We start from the raw sequence: 21,871 nt of genomic DNA on the forward strand, positions 1-21,871 counted from the left end.
AAAGAAAGAGGACTTGGCGGGCCGCAGCGCGACGCTCTACCTGATAAGCCACGGACGCGACGCTGATATCGGTGTCAGTAACGCGCCTTATACCCCTCTTCCTTCACTCGCTCCTCCGCTCTCCTCGCTCGCTGCAGCTGCGCGCGCACCCCTCTCTCTCGCGCGCCCGCCTTCTCTCCCAGTCTCCCGTCGAGAGCGGGTCGTGAGGGGGAGTAAAGTTAAAATCCGTTGGCATTCGCCAGTGAGTTAACGTAAACACCCCCGTGTGATCAAATTGCGATTCCCAGGAACCATTACACCATAAAGGCACCATAGTGTGAATAATAAATATAATAGTGCGAATTAATAAATACCCCTCATAGCATCACCCCGTGTATTCGCACTTAACCATGTTCACCCTCGGGGAAATGCTTGGGAGTTTTTTTCTTTTATAATTTTTTCTATTTCAATGCACCTTTTCTAAAAAAACGATGGAACAAATTTTGATGAAACTTTGAATGCCTCAGGTACAAAGAAATGGGAACAATTTGAACTAAAAAGATTGGCGATTTCCTAAAAAAGGAAGCTGTAAAAAATTACGCAGCGATACGCACACTCTGTAGCTGTGTGCACGTAGTAAAGTTTCAACGCGCTAGCGGGTGCCAGCGCATCTTGGTTCATCGCTGCCTCGTTCCCCAACGCCATCACGTGATTGCTGAGAGACAGTAAGTAGGAGAGGACACGGCGTCTTACCCCGCCCCTTACACTGACCCGAACACGTTATAGGCTCGCTGGCGAGTGAGCACGTTCTGGTAGTTTTGGGCCAGTTGTTGCACATGTGCAATAAGAGTGGTCACACATACCGGTTTGAATTCAGCCATAAACTGCTTCGCATCTAAAAAGCACTCATGAGACGACGTTGGTAAAAAATTGGATTGATTGAATGTTTGATTGATTGATTGATATGTGGGGTTTAACGTCCCAAAACCACTATATGATTATGAGAGACGCCGTAGTGGAGGGCTCCGGAAATTTAGACCACCTGGGGTTCTTTAACGTGCACCCAAATCTGAGCACACGGGTCTACAACATTTCCGCCTCCATCGGAAATGCAGCCGCCGCAGCCGGGATTCGAACCCGCGCCCTGCGGGGGTAAAAAAAAATTGGCAGGTCGCACGTGCAGTGGGAACTGATGATATGCGAAGCACGAATGAAAATGTTAATATGTCAGTTTAAAATCTGCAAAACGTTACGAGGTTGAGGTAAATGATGCCGTACATAACTTCCGTGTCATGATTACCATGTTTGTATGTGTCGTTTACCTTTGTCATCTATTCACGTCACGTGATACCAAATTGAGTATATGTGGAGCTAGCGAAATGGCCACGAGCACGCTATGAGCGTGATATGTTGTCATATTCTTACATGACACGCGTGTCAGGGTTATCATGTTTGCACCAGTCACATATTTTGTCATCCATTGACGTCATTGAACACCAAATTTGGTATGTGTGGAGCTAGCAAAACGGCTGCGAGCGCATCATTAAGGGCCCAATATACTCCAATGTAGCGTTGACGCACGCGCACGCTGGGCACAGCGACGCTCCGTTAGCAAAACGAGAGCACTCTATAGTCTCACGCCGGGCTCAATTAGCGTCCGTCGCCGCGGCCCCGCGACAACCGGCGCGAAATACGACATGCTGCATTTTGCACGAATGCGTTACCCAGACAACACTGCGTCTCCCTCTTTTTGTCACGGAGGGACACCGGACGCGCTGAAACGCGCATGCGCCAAAGCAATGCAGCGCGGCGTGCGCCTGCGAGTATATGGCAACCGGCGTCTGGCGTGGCAACGCCGGTGTGACGCGACGAAATGAACAACAGCGAACATGCGCACCGCGTCACGTCGAAGGATATTGGCACGTTGACTGTGGCATGTAGTCGTGTTCTCACATGAAATGCATCTCATGATTATCATGTTTGCACCAGTCGCATATATTTTCGTCATCAATTGGCGTCACGTAATACCGAATTTGGCATATGAGAAGCTGGCAATACAGCCGCGAGCGCGTCATCAGTGCGGCATGTAGTCATGTTGTTACATGGCACGCATGTCGTGATTATCATGTTTGGATGCGTCATTTACCTATGTCGTCTGTTCGCGTCACGAAATACCGAGTTTGGTAGACGTGAAGCTAGCGAAACGGCCGCCAGCGCATCATGAGCGTGGCATGTAGTCATGCTGTTACATGACACGCATCTCATGATAATCATGTTTGCACCAATCGCATACCTTCGTCATTAATTCACGTACTGTAATACCAAATCTGGTATATGTGACGCTAGTGAAGCAGCCGCGAGCGCATCATGAGCGTGGCATGTGGTCATGTTGTTACATGACACGCAAGTCATGGTTTTTATGTTAGTCTGTCGCTTGTGTTCGCCATGCAATCATGTCATACCATATCAGTTTAGTAACATGCGATGTGTACGAAACCACCGCAAGAGCTGCAGGACCATGAAATGTAAATCATGACATTTATGACATATATGCCATGATTTTCAAGTAACGACTAGTCAAATATGTTCTTCATACAGTCATGTTATGCCAAAGCAAGTTTGGTATCGATACCATTATCAAAACGGTCAGGAGAGATAAAAGCCGTAGGCGGCTAGATAGATAGATAGATAGATAGATAGATAGATAGATAGATAGATAGATAGATACGCCCAAAGTCACCGAACTTCACTATGAAATGTTTCACATTTAAAAGATAGTTGTTTCTGATAACATAACTTACAGAGACGAGTATCGGTGACCTAATTTTCAATAAATTTTGCCTTGAATTTGATGCTTACTAAAGAAAAGAAGTCACAGCTTTGCGGCAAAGGCGAAGCAATGAACACGATAACAACTAATTGAAAGGTCACGCGCAGAATGGGGAGCAGATCGAAACGTGCTCCGCGTTTCTCACGCACAAATGAGGCACGAAACGTACTCACAAGTACACAGATGAACGCGAATAAGCGTCTCAGCTGTTGTATACTTCACAGTGTCTGAAAAGCGCGCCCTTTTCGCAAACGAAGGCTGTGCAACGATTGCAGTGACCTTTGTGCGCCCCGAAGCAACAATAGAATTGTTCCAGTCAAGTTTAACGCCAGCCAAGACGTATGATCCTCTCCTCCAGGAGATAAGGGCACTCGAAAGATTGTCAACTCCACTCCCCTTCTCTCCGCGGGTCAAAGTATACGCTGTTATGCCAGCGAGTCCTCGTCAAACGTCCGTGCCTCTGAAAAAGGCAATCTGGGTCAAGGCCAGCCCGCAGTCTGCCTGACGCGAACATCTCAACGGCGTGAACACGCGCGGCGCCTCTCTCGCCCACGTGCATTGAGTCAGCGGCGCACGTGACAGCGAGCCGGCGTTCTCGTGTCTGGTGGTCTGACGCATGGCGCGGCAACCCCATTGGAAGAATCTGCGCTGACGACCAGCGGCGCTTGTGATTGGACATTTTGGTTGGACCCGGTGTAAATAAAAGAAGCCCTGCGGCGCGTCGCGATCGGCAGTCCTAGAGAGAGGAGTCCCCATGTCGGAGAGCCGACATGTGTGTGAGTCAGCGGTCTTAGGCGAAAGACTGACCTATGTGTTAGAGAGAAGAGCTCGGCTCTTCGAGTCTCTGTCGGCCCCAGTGCCGAAATTGTAACGCCTCTGTAAATATGCTGTACATAAACCTTGTTTAACTCACCGTCGTCTCGTCCGCTCGTCTTATCAGCTCTGCGCAGAAGCAGTCGCGAGCTGATAAACATACGCTACCAAACGGCTGGTGACCTTCCCGGCGGAGTTGAAAGCAGTGGCGCCTCCGGGGCCGTGTTGGCGTCGCCGTCCTTCGCAACAGTGGTTGGCAGCTGCGGGATCGGCCGGCGTCAGCGACATCGATGCGGTGAGTGCCTGATGTTTTCCCCTCAGTTCACCAGACTACTCTAGCTCAGGTTGTAGTAGTTTAGAGAAGGGCTGTGTGAAGCATTAGAGTGAGCTTTGATCGTTTCAAGCAAAGTCGAAGTGCTTTGAAACCAAAGTTAATGCGGAGGGGGTAAACACGGGAGAGTGAAAAATTGCTTGCGCGTCTTGCTAGTTGACTTATAGTGGGTACGGCAAGTAAATTGTTAACAGGGGCAAACAGCAAGAGGCTAGTGTGAACGATGGAGAACCTTAAAGTGAAGGAACTCATCGAAATTTGTGAGGAACTCGGCATTACTTTGGGCCGTGCGAAACGAAAGCAAGCGATCCTTGAGATCATGAAGGATGAGGGAGTGTCGGCTGAGGAAGTCGATGAGGCCTGGGTGGATATTAAAGCACGCCGTGAGGAGGCTGAAAGGCGAGAAGTAGAAGCTCGCGAACGTGAAGAAGCTGAAAGGCGAGAAGCTCGCGAACGTGAAGAAAGGCGAGAAGCTCGCGAACGTGAGGAGGCTGAAAGGCGCGAAGCTCGCGAAGAAGCTGAAAGGCGCGAAGCTCGCGAACGTGAAGAAGCTGAAAGGCGCGAACGTCGCGAGGAGGCCGAGAGACAGGAGCGTCTCGAGTTGAAACGACTAGAATTGGCAATCCTACAGTGTTCGCAGGCGCCTAGCGTAGCTTCTCCAACAGTTCAGGTCAGCGGTTTTAGAATTCGGGACCAACTGCCACCGTTCGTAGTAGGCGAGGACATGGCGAAGTACCTCGTCAAGTTTGAACACGTCTGTGAGCGAAACGCTTTGGAGCGGTCTCTTTGGGCGCAGAACCTGTTAGCTCTTCTTCCCGGCGAAGTGTCCGACGCATTAGCTTGCTTGTCTAGGGAAGCGTTTGAGAGCTATGACGAGGTTAAGGAAGTGCTCTTGAGACGTTATAAGTTGTCACCCGAGGCTTTCAGGCAAAGGTTCCGGTATGCTGAAAAGGGGAATGAGTCACACGTTGACTTCGCGTTTCGTCTTAAAGCCGATTTAATTGAATGGCTCAAGGGCGAAGGTGTTTATGACGACCGCGATAAAGTGGTGGAATGCGTTGCATTGGAGCAATTCTACCGCTGCATCGAGGATAATGTCAGACTTTGGCTGCAGGACAGACTTGGGGAAGTACAGTTAAATAAGGCAGCTGAGTTAACTGAGGAGTATTATACTCGCCGAAAGTTGCATAGCAGGGCAGTGCGCGTTGAAAAGGATGAAAGGAAAGAGGGCTTTTCAAGGAAACCTGATCAACGGAAACCCGTTCCGCACCGTAATTTCAAAAAGGACCCGTCTCTTACGAAGGACAGTGTAGGGGAAGGGCAAACAGAAGCGGAGAGATCGAGTGAGGTTTCTACCACACAGGCATCTGAATCGGAAAACAAACGGAAGCCGCTAATCTGCTACAACTGCAAAAAGGAAGGACACATCGCGAGAAACTGTCAGGAAAAATTTGCCTTCGCAACAATCCGAGAATCAGAAAAAAACATGCGGTTGTTGGAGCCGTATCTCCAAGAAATTAGGGTCAATGAGAAAACGTGCCGAGCACTTAGAGACTCAGCGGCAACCATGGACGTTGTCCATCCTTCATTGGTGTCTCCGGATGACTTCACAGGAGAATGCGCGTGGATTAGGCAAGTCGCCGAGGTGCAGAGTGTTCGCTTACCAATCGCCACGGTTGTCATTGAAGGCCCGTTCGGTAAGCTTCGCACCGAAGCAGCTGTGTCTGCCGCGCTAAATGATCGTTTTCCTTATCTTTTCTCCAACAACTCGGAGCAGCTTCTCAAAGAGCAGGGCAAATCGTTCTTCCCCAACTTAGCGTGCATGGCTCTCACGCGATCGCAAGCGCGAAAGCTTTCGCGGAAGCTTGACCTGGTTCCATGCGGTGAACTCTCAAGTGACCTTGTCGGCGGGTCGACGGAACCCCAGAAAGGAAAGTTTCCGCATGAGTCATGTGAGCAGTCACGCGAGCGGCCCGTCGCCGAACCTAGCTGCGCGGTTTCCGTAGAAAGGGGAGACGACATGGCGCCATTGAGTCAGAGCGAGAGGGTTGCAACGCTCTCGCCTGTAGCGGAAAGTTGGAGCGAGCTGCCGAGAGTTGATCGAGAAACGCTCATTCGAGAGCAGCGTGAGGATCTCTCGATTGAAGCGCTAGTGGAAAGCCAAATTGAAGCGCTAGTGGAAAGCCAGAAAAACGCGGCAAAAGTGCTGTCGAAGGAGCACTACGAGGAATCGGCGAAGAAGCGTGCTTTTGAAGTAGGGAGTCAGGTAATGCTGCTGCAGCCGTTCAAAAAGAACAAGCTTGAGGTTGATTGGGAAGGGCCCGCCACAGTATTATCGAAGCCTTGCGATTCAAATTATGAAGTGAAATTAGGAAGGCGGCCGGACAAAATTTACAACTTGAAAGCAGTCGTCAATCAGCAGTTGAATGCTTCAGAGGAAGAGGGAGCAGAAATTTGGAGTTCTAGGGATATATTCGAAGGGGGATCGAAAGTAATCTGGGAGGAGTTGAACCTAAAGCCTAGGTTAAGTGAAGTCCAGGAGGAGGACCTGAACAGGATTGTTTCCGAGTTTGGATACGTGTTCTCGGACCGTCCCGGAGACACGACGGTGATCGAACACGAAATAGAGCTAACTTGTGAGGAACCAATCCCTAGCAAGCCGTATCGTTGTTCTCCTGTGGAACGTCGCAAGTGTGAGCCGCTCTTGGTGCCGCATAGGTATCGTCGCCTAAAAGTGGCCGGTTACTGAGGTGGAGCATGTTGCTCCACAGCGCAACTTTGACGTTCGCTACAAAAAAAGGAAGGCTAAACGTTAATGCAGGTGCATTGAGCAGTGCGTTTAGTTAGTACCTTCTCAACCTTTCGGTTTCTGGCTGGCGATTCGGGGCAAAATTTTGACCTCATCACGACCTGGGCTGAGCGCTCTCGTTCAGAGTGATCTCAAGGGGCCAACTTTGTGGTATTCTAATTCGTTACGTTGTTGTACGTGGGAAAAAAAAATTGAGTTGTCATTTTAAGAGTCTTTTGTCCCACATGTGCCTCTTGATGTAGAGGGAACAAAATTCCGATAAACACGTAGATAGGTATATGTTGTACTATACTTTGTCTGGTGTTCTGTCGGGTGACCGAGGGCACTTGCTTGTGTCGTGTGTTATCTGTTGTCGAACCGTTCTTAGCAAGTTGCAGAACCATCGACAAGTGCTGAAACCGAAGATGGTCAGAAGAGACGAGCGAAGTTGGCCAGCAAGTTGTGGCGACAAGCCAGTGGAGCTGGGATCCGTCGTCAAAAATGGGATGTGTTCCCGGAACAGTCTGGAGCTGTATTCTCCCCATGGCCCTGGAGGCGAACCTGGAGGGACCTGGCGAACGAGCGCACCTGACATCCGAGCCCCGTGGAAGCAGCTCGTCTTTCCGGTGCATTGTCTGGCGGCGGGGGTGCTGTTATGCCAGCGAGTCCTCGTCAAACGTCCGTGCCTCTGAAAAAGGCAATCTGGGTCAAGGCCAGCCCGCAGTCTGCCTGACGCGAACATCTCAACGGCGTGAACACGCGCGGCGCCTCTCTCGCCCACGTGCATTGAGTCAGCGGCGCACGTGACAGCGAGCCGGCGTTCTCGTGTCTGGTGGTCTGACGCATGGCGCGGCAACCCCATTGGAAGAATCTGCGCTGACGACCAGCGGCGCTTCTGATTGGACATTTTGGTTGGACCCGGTGTAAATAAAAGAAGCCCTGCGGCGCGTCGCGATCGGCAGTCCTAGAGAGAGGAGTCCCCATGTCGGAGAGCCGACATGTGTGTGAGCAGCGGTCTTAGGCGAAAGACTGACCTATGTGTTAGAGAGAAGAGCTCGGCTCTTCGAGTCTCTGTCGGCCCCAGTGCCGAAATTGTAACGCCTCTGTAAATATGCTGTACATAAACCTTGTTTAACTCACCGTCGTCTCGTCCGCTCGTCTTATCAGCTCTGCGCAGAAGCAGTCGCGAGCTGATAAACATACGCTACCAAACGGCTGGTGACCTTCCCGGCGGAGTTGAAAGCAGTGGCGCCTCCGGGGCCGTGTTGGCGTCGCCGTCCTTCGCAACAACGCGTGAGAGATGTGAGCTGCCGCTGCCGCTGCGTGCTCATTGCGCCATCTTGCGGATAATGCTGAAAACACGATAGTTCTCCTTCCCCCTCCCCGAGATGCCCGCAAACAGCGGTAAGGGTAGATATAAATAGCTTGCCGTTTAAACGTTGAAAGAAGTTCTTCTCGGTGGCTTAGTGGTTAACGCCTCGCATTCACTATGCAAAAGTCCCACGTTCGATTCTGCGCACCAGAATCTCTCTTCCGGATTTTTTTTTTCTTTCTTGCGTTTTCCTATATATATATACGTATACATATGCGGTGCATGACATTGACGCCGACGCCGGCGGCGTAATCCAGCCAAGAGTGTCAATATAATTGCTATCGCAATAAAACTAGTATCAGAAGGACGCACTTTGAGCACTGTCTGACCAGAAAGGGTAACTTGCTGGGCGTAATCTCCTTGGTTTTAGGAAGGTTTAGCGAGGGTTTGGCCGCAGTGCCATGAATATAGTGAACTAGTATATATCCATGAAGTATAGGTGGTATAGACACGAAACGCAGGCCGTAAGAAAGTGTGCGTGTGCCACCTCTCGTTTAATCCTTGGAATGTCCGCTAGATGGCGGTGCTTCTATAGGCTGAATATAGGATTAAGAGATGCGAGATGACGGTATTTGGAGTGTTCGCTAGATGAACGTACATCGCGGGATAAATTGCGGCTGTGGCGGCTGCATTTCCGATTGAGGCGGAAATGTTGTGGGCCCGTGTACTCAGATTTGAGTGCACGTTAAAGAAGCCCAGATGGTCTAAATTTCCGGAGCCCCCCACTACGGCGTCTCTCATAATCATGTGGTGGTTTTGGGACGTTAAACCCCACAAATCAATCAATCAGATGAATGTACGGACAGACAGACAGATGCATGGATGGACGCATAATTGGATGGACGGATGAACGCAGGGACGGACGCACAGTTGGACAGACGCTTTGCCCGACTCGTCATCATGCACTCCGTGGAAATTTTATTTTCATTTCAAGGTACCTTACAGGCCCCAGCGACGGGGGCATTGAGTAACTAGATACAGGTACACACACATATGGAGTTGGCAAAAAACACATAAGAAAAGATACAATTGCAATATAATAAACAGAAAGCATTATAGATAAGTATGCACATGTAAAGATGACGCACTCATGCAAACAGTCAGCGAAAGTGTGCGTTTATTGAGCACAAGAACGGAGCGGTTACATGTCACAGCTGCAACAATCTTAAAACGAGTTCATGTTTTACAAAATAAAAACTAATACCATGCACGAAGAAGATAAAAAAAACGATACATTTCATAGCAGCAATACAGCGGTGTGAATTCACTGCGCGAAGAAAGAAAAAAAAAGCGATAGGTGGGATAACTGCCAGTCAGAACTAGCTCATCTGACGTAGCATACGATAAATTTGCTTTGATGATGGTGTAGGGCGAAAAAGTTCCCGAAATTCATCCTTGCGCTAGGGAAAGGCATCTACTCGGTGAATTTTGTGAAGTATCTCGATAACATATGACGGAATATTTCATGGTTTGTCTTGGCAGCAATGCAGTCAGGCAAACTATTCCAGAGAATACTGGCACGTGGAAGTGCCGACTTGTTGAACGCATTTGTAGAGCCGTACATACGGGGATAGCTGAGATGATTGTGCAATCTATGTGAGGTGAGATATGGTTTGTGCAGACCTGTAACGTTGATTTGGGAGGAGTGTGTGATTTTATGAAAGAATGAAATCAAGGCAATGTCACGACGGATGTTCAAGAAAGTGAACGTTTCTGTTTTATATACGATATACTGGAATGGGGACTGTAGTTATTGGCGATGAAGCGGCTTGCCCTATTCTGAATGTTTCCCAATGTGTCAATTAAGTATTTTTGATGGGGAGACCTGATCGAACAGGCATATTCTAGTTGAGGGCGAACCAGAGCCAAGTATGATAATTTGTGAATGCTTGAAGGTGTAGCTTTCAAATTACGTCTTAAGAAACCAAGTGACCTGGAAGCGTTGGACGATATTGTTTTAATACGGTCGAACCACGATAGAGTAGGTGTAAGTTTAGTGCCCAAGTGCCGGTATTGCGTTGCAATCAAGGTAGTGAACTGATTAATGCTATATGAAAAAAGCTGTGATTTTTATTTGGCTTTCGCTTGATGAGCACCAGCGTCAACGTCGCCGCCAGTGTAAGCGTTTGCGCCCGCTCCTTCGAATCTACTATGTTTCCCTTTAACGGGAGATGGTCCAAGTCATTGGTCCAAGCTTTGACGGTTGATGTGCCTCGGCTGCCAGGACCCAGCAATACCTTCTTTTTTTTCTTATTTAATATGTTCGTGACGTACACAAGCCTGACTGGTTTATGTCACCGTGACGCACCCCATGTGCTCACCTTGCTTTAAAACATGACCGTGAAATAAAAAGTTATATTTCATTGTAGATCGGCATCGACATATTGTTGGAATGTAACATCAAATCTCTTGCTGCAATGGTGTGTATGTATGGCAATGTTTCCTTTCAAATGGCAGTGTTTGCTGGCAAGCTGTCTTTGAACTGTGTTAGTAAGTACTGATGGAATGCTTCCATATGACTAGAGAACAAATACTCCAGAGAAACAGGCAGGACCACTGTTAGAGATGCTGTCCAGCCCCTTTTTTCTTCATTCACCCCCCCCCCCCCCCCCCCGTACATACTTCACTTTCCTGGCCCTTGCGGGCATGGTTGTCGGCAGGATTTTTTTCGGGGAGAGGGATGGGGGGGGCAAACCGGTATTGCAACGCGGCGGGGACAGTGGAAAGCACTGGTATATCTTAGGTGGGGGCAAGTCTGGTGAGGCATGAGAGGGGGGGGGGGGGGGGCAGGTGCCCCTTTTGCCGACGCCCATGGAAGAAAGCGAGGTTGATTGCGTGAGTATGACATGCCGGCCGAGATGATGGGACCTCCTATGCATTGCAGTGTAATTAACCTTTTTTGGTGAAGTCGCCAGGACGCGTCCTGAATCTCGTCAGTTTTACCTAAAAGTCGCTGCCTGGTGATGATAACTTTCTGATATTTTTTTTTTAGTTTTCATCAATTAATTAATTATCTTTAAACAATATTTTTAATCTTCTTTTTGTGATGGCAAGTGAAGTCGGTCGGAATACAGAAATACTTTCTAGTGTTGATTTCTAGTTCGATGCTCAAGATCACATAGTGTGCGCAAATTTTCTGTCCGCCACGCTTTGCCCTAGCTCTTTATGAAGGCAGCGAAATTTCGCCAAGGAATAATTACCAAAGCCTACCACGTAACCTACCAGTGGTCGGCGATAAAGAGGTAAGCTGTGTGTACATGTGAACTGAGAGAGACGGGGTTCACTTACGCTACAGTACAATATGCCTAGAATATTCTTGGCACTATTGCTAGAGGAAGGCTCGGTTGCGTCTTAAAACTTGAATTTCTTCTGTTGAGAACATCTGCATATGACATGGATGACTTTTAGGGGTGAAGCTCCTTAGACCGTGGGTCGTTCCCTCTTCTATATGAAGTATGTAGCCACATGGCTAGGGTGGCTACCTACTACACATATACATACACCCTAACATGGCCTCGAAGGCCATAGTAGCCACCTCTAGATTATGACTTGCTCAATAAATGGCGTTGTGTGTATATGTCCTTGAGAATAATATAACATGATGGTGTTAGTGGTTTTGACAGCATATCAGTGCTGCCGAATCTAAGAAAATTTCTCTAGATCTGCTGAATTTTATTTGTATTCAGGGGGAAAGAGAAAGTTGTCAGCAACTATAGGGATTTTTTTTTGCTTCCACGTGAAGCAAGCAGATCGACGGAGGCATAGAGTTTTGTACAATAATACTTGTATTTAACTCTATGAACGGACGGGCGTCCAACCCACAATTTTCTTTCCTTCTTTCACCTTTTTTTTTACACCCCCTTCACTCACCCAAAAGCGCTGCGCCATGCCCAGTAGTGGGGAGTGTCTTCATCGTGCGAGCTGCGTCCGGTCTCGAATAGCTCCACGTAGAAAATGAACGATGAATTTTAATGTTTCACGCTGAAAATACGAGCGCTATTGTGGAACTACGTTCACTGTCGGTGGGACGCGGGCGCTTCGCGAAGTGATCGGACGCGACGCTCATCGGCTCCGTCGATTTTCGGCTGGAACCTTGCTCTTTTCAATGTGGCTGCTCTAAAACTTGTGTGACTGCATCTGCCAAGTCAGCAAGATTCTGGAGACACCAGTCTTACCCAGGTACGCCCAATTTTCGGCCACTTCGAGCAACTTTGCATCACAACGTAGCGAACGAGCTAAGCCTCACGGCGGCGGCTCCGCCGCTGCTGGATGCGGAGACGCCGCTCGGTCAACTCCTCAACATGGCGCTGCCTGAACAACGTGGCTACGACCCTACGACTCTGTCGTGGTCGTATATCCCGACAAATCCATCAGACGACGGCCCATCCACCATTTCGGTGGAGCAAGCTGACATTTTTCAACTCGTCGAGGGTCGGCGTCGCCACCGAAGAAACGCGGAAGGAGCGTCTGCACTGAAAACTCCTCTCAACAATTCAGCCACTGGAGACGCTCGCGCTCCATCTCCTAAAGCTCCACGAAAGACTTCACCAGTCTCCAAGTGGACGCCGAAACCAACGGTCAGGATGAATCCTGGCGACTATACGTGATCGTGCTCAAGCCACGCATTGCAGTAGCCCTCAAGGCAGCGTTTCAACAAGGTGACCTCGGCGCTGCCGTTTCCCAACTCATCGGAAGGCAGCACATGAATGACATCACCATTTCTCCCAATTGGGAGCAAAACATCATCATCTGTGGCACGCAGAATAACGAGGTGGTTCAGAAACTGCTGTTGGACTTTCAAATCAACACCAGCAAAGGACCGCTGCCACTTCGCGGTCACCTCAAGCTCACCGGTGATGTGTGTCGCGGCGTCATTTCTGCGCACAACCTCGAAACCAGTGCGTCTCTGAAACATAGTGTGCAGTGGCGTGGCGGTGAACTAGTCTATGCGCGCAAGCTGGGGAACTCCAACGTAGCTGTGTTGACTTTCGCGGGAAGGAAGGTTCCGCGTTTCGTCCACTATAACGCAGAACTGACTCCCGTCAGGGAGTACAAGAAGACAGTGCCAGCGTGCTACCGCTGTGGCGCACTGGGGCACCGGGCGGATATCTGTCCCAACCCGGTCACCGAAAGATGCAGCCTTTGTGGCCAAAACGTGGGCGCTGGTCCTGAGGGGATGGCCCCCAACGAATGCAACCCAACGTGCATAGTTTTCGGGGGTCCGCACCTCACCACCTCCCGCGAATGCACTGAAAAATTCATCAGGCTTCAGCAACCAGGGTCCAGGACATCGGGGACACAAACAAAACCAAAGCGCCGGTCAACTGGCAAAGTGCCAATTCCTGGCAAAGCAGCAACGGCAACGCTACCACCTGGCGCGGCGGAATCTCCAGCTTTCGGCGCTCCACCTGGACACGCTGCACGCAACCAACCCAAGGTAGGCAGTTGGGTGAAAGTCGCCTCCTCCCCTCCTGTCTCTCCTCTCCACCTTCTTCTGCCACAAGCACTACCGAAACACAGAAACTCAGGCATGAGCTCGCCCTTTTGCGATCTCAGAATGAAAAACTAGCCAGCGAACTTGACTCGCTCAGAACCAATCTCACTACTAAGCCCTCGTTGAGCGACGAAGAGGAAAATATAACAGACAGGGAGATTCCTACTACTGTAGAGAGTCGCGTCGCGGCCCTGGAGACCCAGGTGAATGCAATAGAAACACAATTGGCCGACCTCCCCAAAATTATCCACGACACCATCGCGCGTCATATGGAGACTGTCATCGCACAGGTGACACAAACAGTAACTCACATTATCCAAAAGTGGATACAAGACAATCCACGCGTCCTCAAGCGCGTAGGGCCAATTAGGGACGTTAATCGCCCCTCAAAATTTAACAGAGTGACTCTAGATGAGTCGGACTTTTCTGAAGACTCCAGTACGTCAGCACAGTGTGCTAGTGAACTCAGTAATTTTAACAACACAACCCCACCCTCTATCTCCGAACATGGCCTCCAACCCTAGGTCGCGAGCCAGAGCAACTCAGCCGTTGTTACTAACACAGTGGAACTGCAGAGGTCTCAAGAACCACAAGAAGCGGGCTCATTTCCGCCTCTACCTTGAGACCTTTGAGTTCCTCGTTGCCGTGGTTGCCCTTCAGGAACCCGGCACGGACGTCAAACTCACAAATTACACTACATTTCAACACAACCCGGAGACATGTATACTTGTTCACAAGCAATATACCGCCCAGGAGGTCACACTCCCCACAACACCGCCTTTCCCATACACGATGGTGTCGGTGCTGCCTATAAGGCGATCTGACCCACCTGTTCATATTTTAAACATTTAGTGTCCCCCAAAGCTTAAGAACGTCACGTTCAGCGCAACTTTCACACAAGCTATGCAGGTGGCAGGACGGGACCCCCTCCTGATCGTCGGCGACTTCAATGCCCCAAGCAGGTTATGGCGTTACCTACGAGAGGACACGCGTGGAAGGAAGCTTGCGGAACTTCTTTCTACACTTGGACTCACCCTCCACACTGATCCCGCCAGCCCAACACGTGTAGGCAACTCTGTTCAACGAGATACTTGCCCGGACCTCACAATTACACGCAACATACGCCATGCCGACTGGCTGAACACACAGGACACTCTCGGTAGTGATCATTGTGTATTAAACACAACCGTGTACATGCGTCCCTTAAAACGCCCACTTACACAAGCTCGTATCCCAGACTGGACAACTTTCCGCACCACTCTACCTACTGTAGACCCTCTCCAGTCGTGATACGACACCTGGTCTAAATCACTGACGTCTACACTGAAACAACACGAACAGCTGATACAGCTCACGGAAACTCAAACGGACGTGGACAACCACCTCCTCCATCTTTGGCAGGCCCGCCGCAGCCTCACCAAACGATGGGAAAAACAAAAACATAGCAGAAGCTTCAAGAAACGCATCCTAGAACTCACGGAGCAAGCTGCGGAATATGCTGCTCAACTAGCCGACACTAACTGGGTGGACAGGTGCAACACGGCTGCACGCCAGATGTCTGGTCGCAACACGTGGCGCCTGTTTCGCGCTCTCATCTATCCAACACAAACACGCACGGAAACTCAACGTCACTTACATAAGGTCATGCACAACTTTACAGGAACGACAACACAGCTGGCAAACACGCTCAGGGACCGATACCTGTGCACCACCAAGGACCCCCGGACGGCCGCATACTCCTACGCAGGCAAAAAGAACACGCAGTTGGACACCCCGTTCCAGCTCCACGACCTCCAGGCGGCCTTAGGCAAGAAGAAGCAGGGCACTGCACCAGGGCGTGACCAGGTTACGGTCAAACTGTTGGCCAATCTTCCCGACGCAGCCTACGCCACGCTCCTCAAATACATCAATAGCATTTGTGACGGAGAAACTCCTCTCCCTCTTGAATGGAAATCAGCTCTCGTGACCTTCATCCCGAAGGCAGGTAAACCTATTGACGTGGAGAACCCTCGCCCCATCTCCCTCACGTCTTGTGTCGGCCAGCTGATGGAAACGATGGTGCGCGACAGACTCTCCGAGTTTCTAGAAACACAGCACACTTTTGCGGACACCATGTTTAGATTCCGCCCTCAGAAGCCAGCCCAGGATATACTTCTACAGCTCCACCATGACATATTAGATCCTGTTGAATGCCCCCACAATGACAAGGTAGTCCTGGCCTAGGATCTTAAAGGGGCATTCGACAACGTGAAGCATGAGGTAATCCTTGACCACCTCAGTCAGACCAACTGTGGCTATAAAACATTCAATTATGTTAGACAGTTTTTTACAGACCGACAAGCCTACATACGCATACAAGATGAGGAACATGGGCCTTACGTCGTCGGCTCGAGGGGAACTCCTCAAGGCGCGGTCCTCTCACCCCTCCTATTTAATATAGCCATGCTTCATCTTCCCCCCAAAGTGGCTTCTTTACCAGGGATACATCACGCTCTTTACGCGGATGATATCACGATTTGGGCCACGCAAGGTAACCTGGGTCACATGGAGTCATGCCTGCAAGCAGCAGCGACTGTAGTCGACGACTACGCAACCTACTGCGGACTCCAGTGTGCATCGGCTAAGTCAGAATTTGTGCACGTACGTCCCTCCCCTCAGGACACAACTTTGATCCATATCAGTCTTCCCTCGGGACCGATCCGTGAGGCCAAGGAGATCCGCGTCCTTGGCCTCTTCATACACCACCAACGCAAGGCCTACACCACAATAGCCAAACTTCGCACGGTGGGAGACCAGGTGGGCCGTATGGTCCGCCGGGTCTACAACAAGCGGGGCGGATTACGAAGCAGGGATGCAATGCGGCTTGCCCATGCTTTCGTAACGAGTAGAATACTCTACTCGACTCCCTACTTGCACCTACGCAAACACGAGGATGATCAACTCGAGGTAATCCACCGTAAAGTTATCAAGCGGGCTCTCGACCTCCCTATCACCACGTCCAACCAGAGACTTCTGGCCCTAGGTGTGGTGAATACCTTCCGGGAACTTCGAGAAGCCCACCTCGTTAACCAATTGACGCGCCTTGCACAGACCCATTCCGGTCGCCGATTCTTGGACCGAATGCACATCAAACACGATTACTATATTGAGGAAAGGGTGAGAGTGCCAGAACCTTGGAGACGCGCCCTCCGGATCCCACCCCTTCCCCGCAACATGTCCAAAGAAAACCACAGTGGTCGCCGCCAGGCGCGCGCGGTAGCGTTGCAGCGACACTTTGGTCAAGAGGAACACGTGTGCTACGTGGACGTTGCCGGCCCGCACCATGGGGGGTGGTATACTGCCGCAGTCATACACAACGCAAACACCGTAAACGGGCTCACTTTCAAAGCCTACAGCGGAACACACGCGGAGGAGATTGCCATTGCTCTGGCTCTCACCTATCCCTCTTCTAAACATATCATCACCGACTCACGAGGGGCCTGTTGGAACTATCAGCTAGGGTGGGCTTCACCGCTTGCTCAGCGCATACTGGAACCTAGCTGCCGATACGTTAATCCAACTCCGCGAAATCTGGTTTGGGCACCCGGTCACCAAGGACTCAGTTGTAACGAACAGGCCGATCAGGCCGCCCGCGCACTCTCTTCCCGGGCTATCTCCCTGTCTTTGGAAGCCTACTCGCAATCAGACAATTCGGCTCTTTCATTCGAAGATATTACCAATTACTACAAGGAAGAGCACTGGAGCTATCCATACCCTTGTAAGGGACTGCATCGCGCTGACGAGCGCCTCCTTTTAAAACTGTTTACCAATACTGTACTGTGCCCGGCGGTGCTAAAACATTTCAATTCATCCTTTGATGGCACGTGCCAGTTCTGTGGTGAGGTGGCTGACACCTTTCACATCGTCTGGGCGTGCCAGTCTAATCCATCTATCCCCCCCCCCAACCCCAATCCCACGAGAGAGGACTGGGAGGCGGCCCTGCTCGGCTGTCAAGACCTGAAGGCCCAAGAGGCTCTGGTTCAACGGGCGCGGGCGGCGTTGCTTGCCAATGGAGCCCCGGAATAGGGGTTCCACCTAGTGCTGTGAGGGTAGGAGGCCAATAAGGCCCCAAACCAATCACCTCTCTGTAACCATTTAATGGTTATTAAATGTTTTCACCACCACCACCACCCAGTAGTGGTGTCGAGGGGTGCAAGGGGGGACGGGGCCGGTCCCCGTCCCCAACGCTAAGTGTTCTCCTCTCCCCACTTCATTGTGGTTCATTCTGTGAACTCCGTGTTCAACGTCGATTGTCTGAAGTAACCAAAAAAAGGAGGCTCTCACTCGAGCCTGCCAAGTATATTACACCAACCTCCCATTTTCTCGCTTTTCACCCGTGGCGTTATTTCTTTGGTTTGTTGTTGTTTTCTTGCGATAGCAATTACATGAACACTTTCGGCTGGATTTTGGCGTCGGCGTCATGCACCGTATATGTGTACCTATCTAAAATGTGAAAACGCAAGAATAAAATCCACAAAAACAAAACACTCCGGCGCGCGGCATCGAACGTCCGACCCCTGCGTCGTGAAAGCGAGGCGTTAACCACTAGACCACCCTAAAAAATTTTTTTTTCTTTAATGAATGAACATATCACCAGTAAAGCACACACAACATACTTCATCAGAAGTCAGGGGAACACACACAAGCGTCAAGAACGGGAAGCCACTCCGGAACGGAACGGGGTCAAAAGTCTCGACAACACTGCGCATTTGAGCAGCTGCTTCTCGGAAGACAAATCTCGTCGACTGTGGTGGCTCGGCGTGTCTATCGATCATGCGACTTTTTCATAATGAATAAAGTCCCAACAACACAAACAATAAACAGGTCGTAAGGAGTATTATCAGTCAGACTCTTTTTGAACGGAAAGAACCTAATACCATGAGCTGTGATTGAAAGTTCTTTTCTTAACGTTCTTTTTAGAATGTCCCAAAAATAAAAAGCGTCACGACAATGAATAAAACAATGCTCTATAGTCTCAGATTGGCGGCAGAATCTACAATTCACTGTCCAGGGTACGTATATTGATTTTTCATTCAGCCAGATTTTCACTGGCAGCGTGGAAGTGTGCAGTTTAAAGAAAAATGTTTTCGCTGAAGGAGATACACACATTCTACGTACACGAAATAATACATCGTGATCAGGCAGAAGCGAATATGGCTTTCGATAAACATGTTCGAGGAAAAGGTTATTCACAAGTGCAGCGGTTAAATTTGTTCTGTCAATAGTATACAAATACTCTAAGGTAAACCTGGCTTTCAAAAAACTGACAATATCAACAATTTATTTTAGGAATCCCCGCAACGGCAATTCCTTAGCAACGCTTGTTGCGACATGAGTAAAATGAAGGTGGTTAGATAGACGGTTACGGAGAACCGCTAAGAGAAATGGGTGGCACACATCCTTGAGGTAAAAAAATCGCAACACCAACTGTCACACGAGCAAATACACAAGGCCAAGGCCACCCTTTTCAAGTGGAAGAAAAAGATTGTCTCCTCTCATGGGTTTCCAGGAAGAGCTCCAAATAAAGCAGGCAAATATTCTATGAAAGGCTTGAATGTGTACCCGAGAGCAATGCAACACCTGCAGAATATAAATAAGCTTTGATGCAAGGAATATATTGCACGCTTTCGCTCTAGCAAAAATGGAAAGCTCCCGTCCATGCCATGTAGCCACCTTTCGATGGATCGTCGCAGCGGTCCAGTGTAGGCCGCTGTTACAATTGTTATCGAGAAGCACACCAAGGTATTTCATAAGAGTCGCATTCCAATGAATATTTGCGAAGACCGAAGGAGTTTGGGCCCACATGCCTAGCCAGAATCAACTACTTTTATCAAAATTTATGCTGGCGCCAGCGACTTCACAAAAACGTAAAGTAGTGTTGACTGCTTCTTGAACGCTGGGTTTATTGTTTATCAGCGCAAAAGAAGGCAATGTCATCTGCATAAGCTAGAACTTTAACTTCTTCAGCATCATATCGGTAGCCTCTTATGCTAGACTTTAGAAGCACATTTAAACATAATGGTTCCAGATAAATTGCAATAAGCAAAGGTGACAGCGGACATCCCTGACGTACTGATGAATTTAACTCTATTATATTGGAAAGTGTGCAATTTACAATTAGCCTAGTTGTGCACTTCTTATAACAGAGTGAGATACCGTTGTATAGTACATCACCCAACTTCGGGTGTCTTAGGAGCCGGAACAAAAAAGCATGCTGTACCTTATCAAATGCTTTTGCAAGGTCTATTTGAAGGAGGGCTACTTGGTCCATGCTACCATCAATACACTCAAGAACTGAACGTGCAATATGAATGTTTGTCTGTATATAGCGACCACGAATTTCACATGTTTGGTGGTCACCTACACATTTAGTAATCACTGTCTGTAGCCGATTTGTCAACAATTTAGCAAATATTTTGTAGTCAACGTTACATAACGATATAGGCCTATATTCATTAACTCTCTTTAATGCGTTAGGATAAACACTTTTTCGGGATTAATGTTGTATGGCCCTGATAGAAACAAGGAGGAAGTTCACCACGGTCATAAGCCTCTTTAAAAAGTTGCTCAAGGAAAGGTATTAGAAGTTCCTGAAAAGCTATGCAAAATTTGCCACTAAGGCCATCTGGGCCAGGAGTTTTGTTTTTCTGCAACGTTGTTGTTGCAAATCTAATTTCCTCTCTGGTTATTGGCCCATCTACAGTGAGTCTATCATCATCTTGTAACTGAGGCACAAGGGCAATGAAGTGGTTAGCTTTTTCCTCAAAATTCTCCTGAAGCTCAGCTGCTGTGAACAAACATTTGTAATAATCTTCAAATGCGGCTCTTATTTCACATGTCTCTGTGCAAAGAGAACCCCGCGACTCAATTTGCAGTATCTGTCTAGAAAGTGCATATCTCTTTTCAACCCCGAGGAATTTTTTAGTGGGTTCCTCTTCAGTGAAATGAGTAACACGGGAACGAGTCTTTGCTCCTTTGTATAAATCTGTATCATGTTTTTGTATCTGTGCTTGAATCACATTTATCTCGTCCCCGTACAAGCCCAGCTGTTGACTTTCAAAAGTATGGAGCTTATGAAGTAAATCATAAAGATAGCGTTTTTCAGCTTTTTTTCTTTGCGCTATTTCGCATGAAATACTAATTGCCTGATACTTGACTCTTTCTTTGAACCTTTCCCATTGAACGAAAATAGGCAGCTGTCGACACTGTGTTACCTCTTGTACCATTTTTTTTACTATTTTAACAAAACAATCTTCGCGCAACAACTGTACGTTAAGCTTCCATAGGTCCCAGTTTAGAGGGGTTTTACGAAAATTTTCAGGACCCCAAGAAACAGTGACCAAGCAATGGTATGTAAAAATTATGGGCTTTGCAGCATAATTATCAATGTGAGACCATAAGCTTAGAGATACATATACACGGTCAAGCCGAGCATGAGAAATGCCTTGAAAGTGCGTGAACCTCACCGAGGAAGGTACATGCGCTCCCACATCTATTAAACTGTGGTCATTCAATAGTTTCTGCAGTAAGGCTGCACTTACATCATAACGATATTTTATATATGAATGATCTCTCGCGTCACAAACACTATTAAAGTCTCCAAAAACTATCAAAGTTCTGTCAGTGTTTAGCAGCGAAGTTAAAGAGAGGAAAGAAAGAATTCCTTTCATTCACTTTGGAGGGAGCATAGACACAGATAAACCTCCAATTATGGGAATGGAAAGATAAGTCGCCACAAATGAGGCGTCCTTTCCCATCAGCATGCAGTGACGTCAAAATATGATTCAAGTGTTTCCTAACTAATAAAAAGCATCCATCGGATGCACCACGTGCTAGGCCGATGTATAAATTGTAATCTCGGTGAACTTACAGTGCAAGAACGGCGTCACGAGCAGCGGAAATCTTCGTCTCTTGCACTGCAAGTACGTCAATGTTGTACTGCTCAAGCACGTGGCGCAACTGCCACTGACGTCTTACATTCCTCAAGCCACGTACGTTCAGTGTCGCTACACACATGGTAAACGTTAGCGCGGTAGCCATTTTGCTATCTTAGAACTTTTGTAGGTTAACTTTAGCCACAGGGCAACCTGTGGCTTTACCACCTTTGCACTCTTTAGGAGCACTTTCCTGGGTACGCTGGCATAGACGGCGCGTCTCTTGGTACCCAAAGAAGGTGACACGTGGATCACATGAAGACACTTGCTCTGTCGTGTCTGGCGCACTCG

At 48.8% G+C, this 21,871-nt stretch overlaps 2 protein-coding genes across 2 annotated transcripts in view; both read left to right on the plus strand.

The window, feature by feature from the left end:
* The window catches only part of LOC119178675 (activating signal cointegrator 1 complex subunit 2), a 215,401-nt gene that overhangs the window by 99,685 nt on the left and 93,845 nt on the right, over positions 1-21,871 (plus strand). The window lies entirely within an intron of this gene.
* Positions 3,238-8,365, plus strand: LOC142803020 (uncharacterized). Its single transcript, XM_075888123.1, has 2 exons — positions 3,238-4,375; positions 4,469-8,365. The coding sequence occupies exons 1-2, from the start codon at positions 4,177-4,179 to the stop codon at positions 6,700-6,702; spliced, it is 2,433 nt and encodes an 810-aa protein (XP_075744238.1). The 5' UTR covers positions 3,238-4,176; the 3' UTR covers positions 6,703-8,365.

Source organism: Rhipicephalus microplus, chromosome 1, assembly GCF_043290135.1.
Source record: "Rhipicephalus microplus isolate Deutch F79 chromosome 1, USDA_Rmic, whole genome shotgun sequence".
NCBI classification, from domain to species: domain Eukaryota; kingdom Metazoa; phylum Arthropoda; class Arachnida; order Ixodida; family Ixodidae; genus Rhipicephalus; species Rhipicephalus microplus.

Bases quoted from the DNA above. Each gene is read 5' to 3' on its own strand.
- LOC142803020 (XM_075888123.1), top strand. From the start codon at position 4,177: ATGGAGAACCTTAAAGTGAAGGAACTCATCGAAATTTGTGAGGAACTC. The intron at 4,376-4,468 runs GTGAAGAAGCTG...AAGCTCGCGAAG, and splicing joins AGAAGTAGAAGCTCGCGAAC to AAGCTGAAAGGCGCGAAGCT.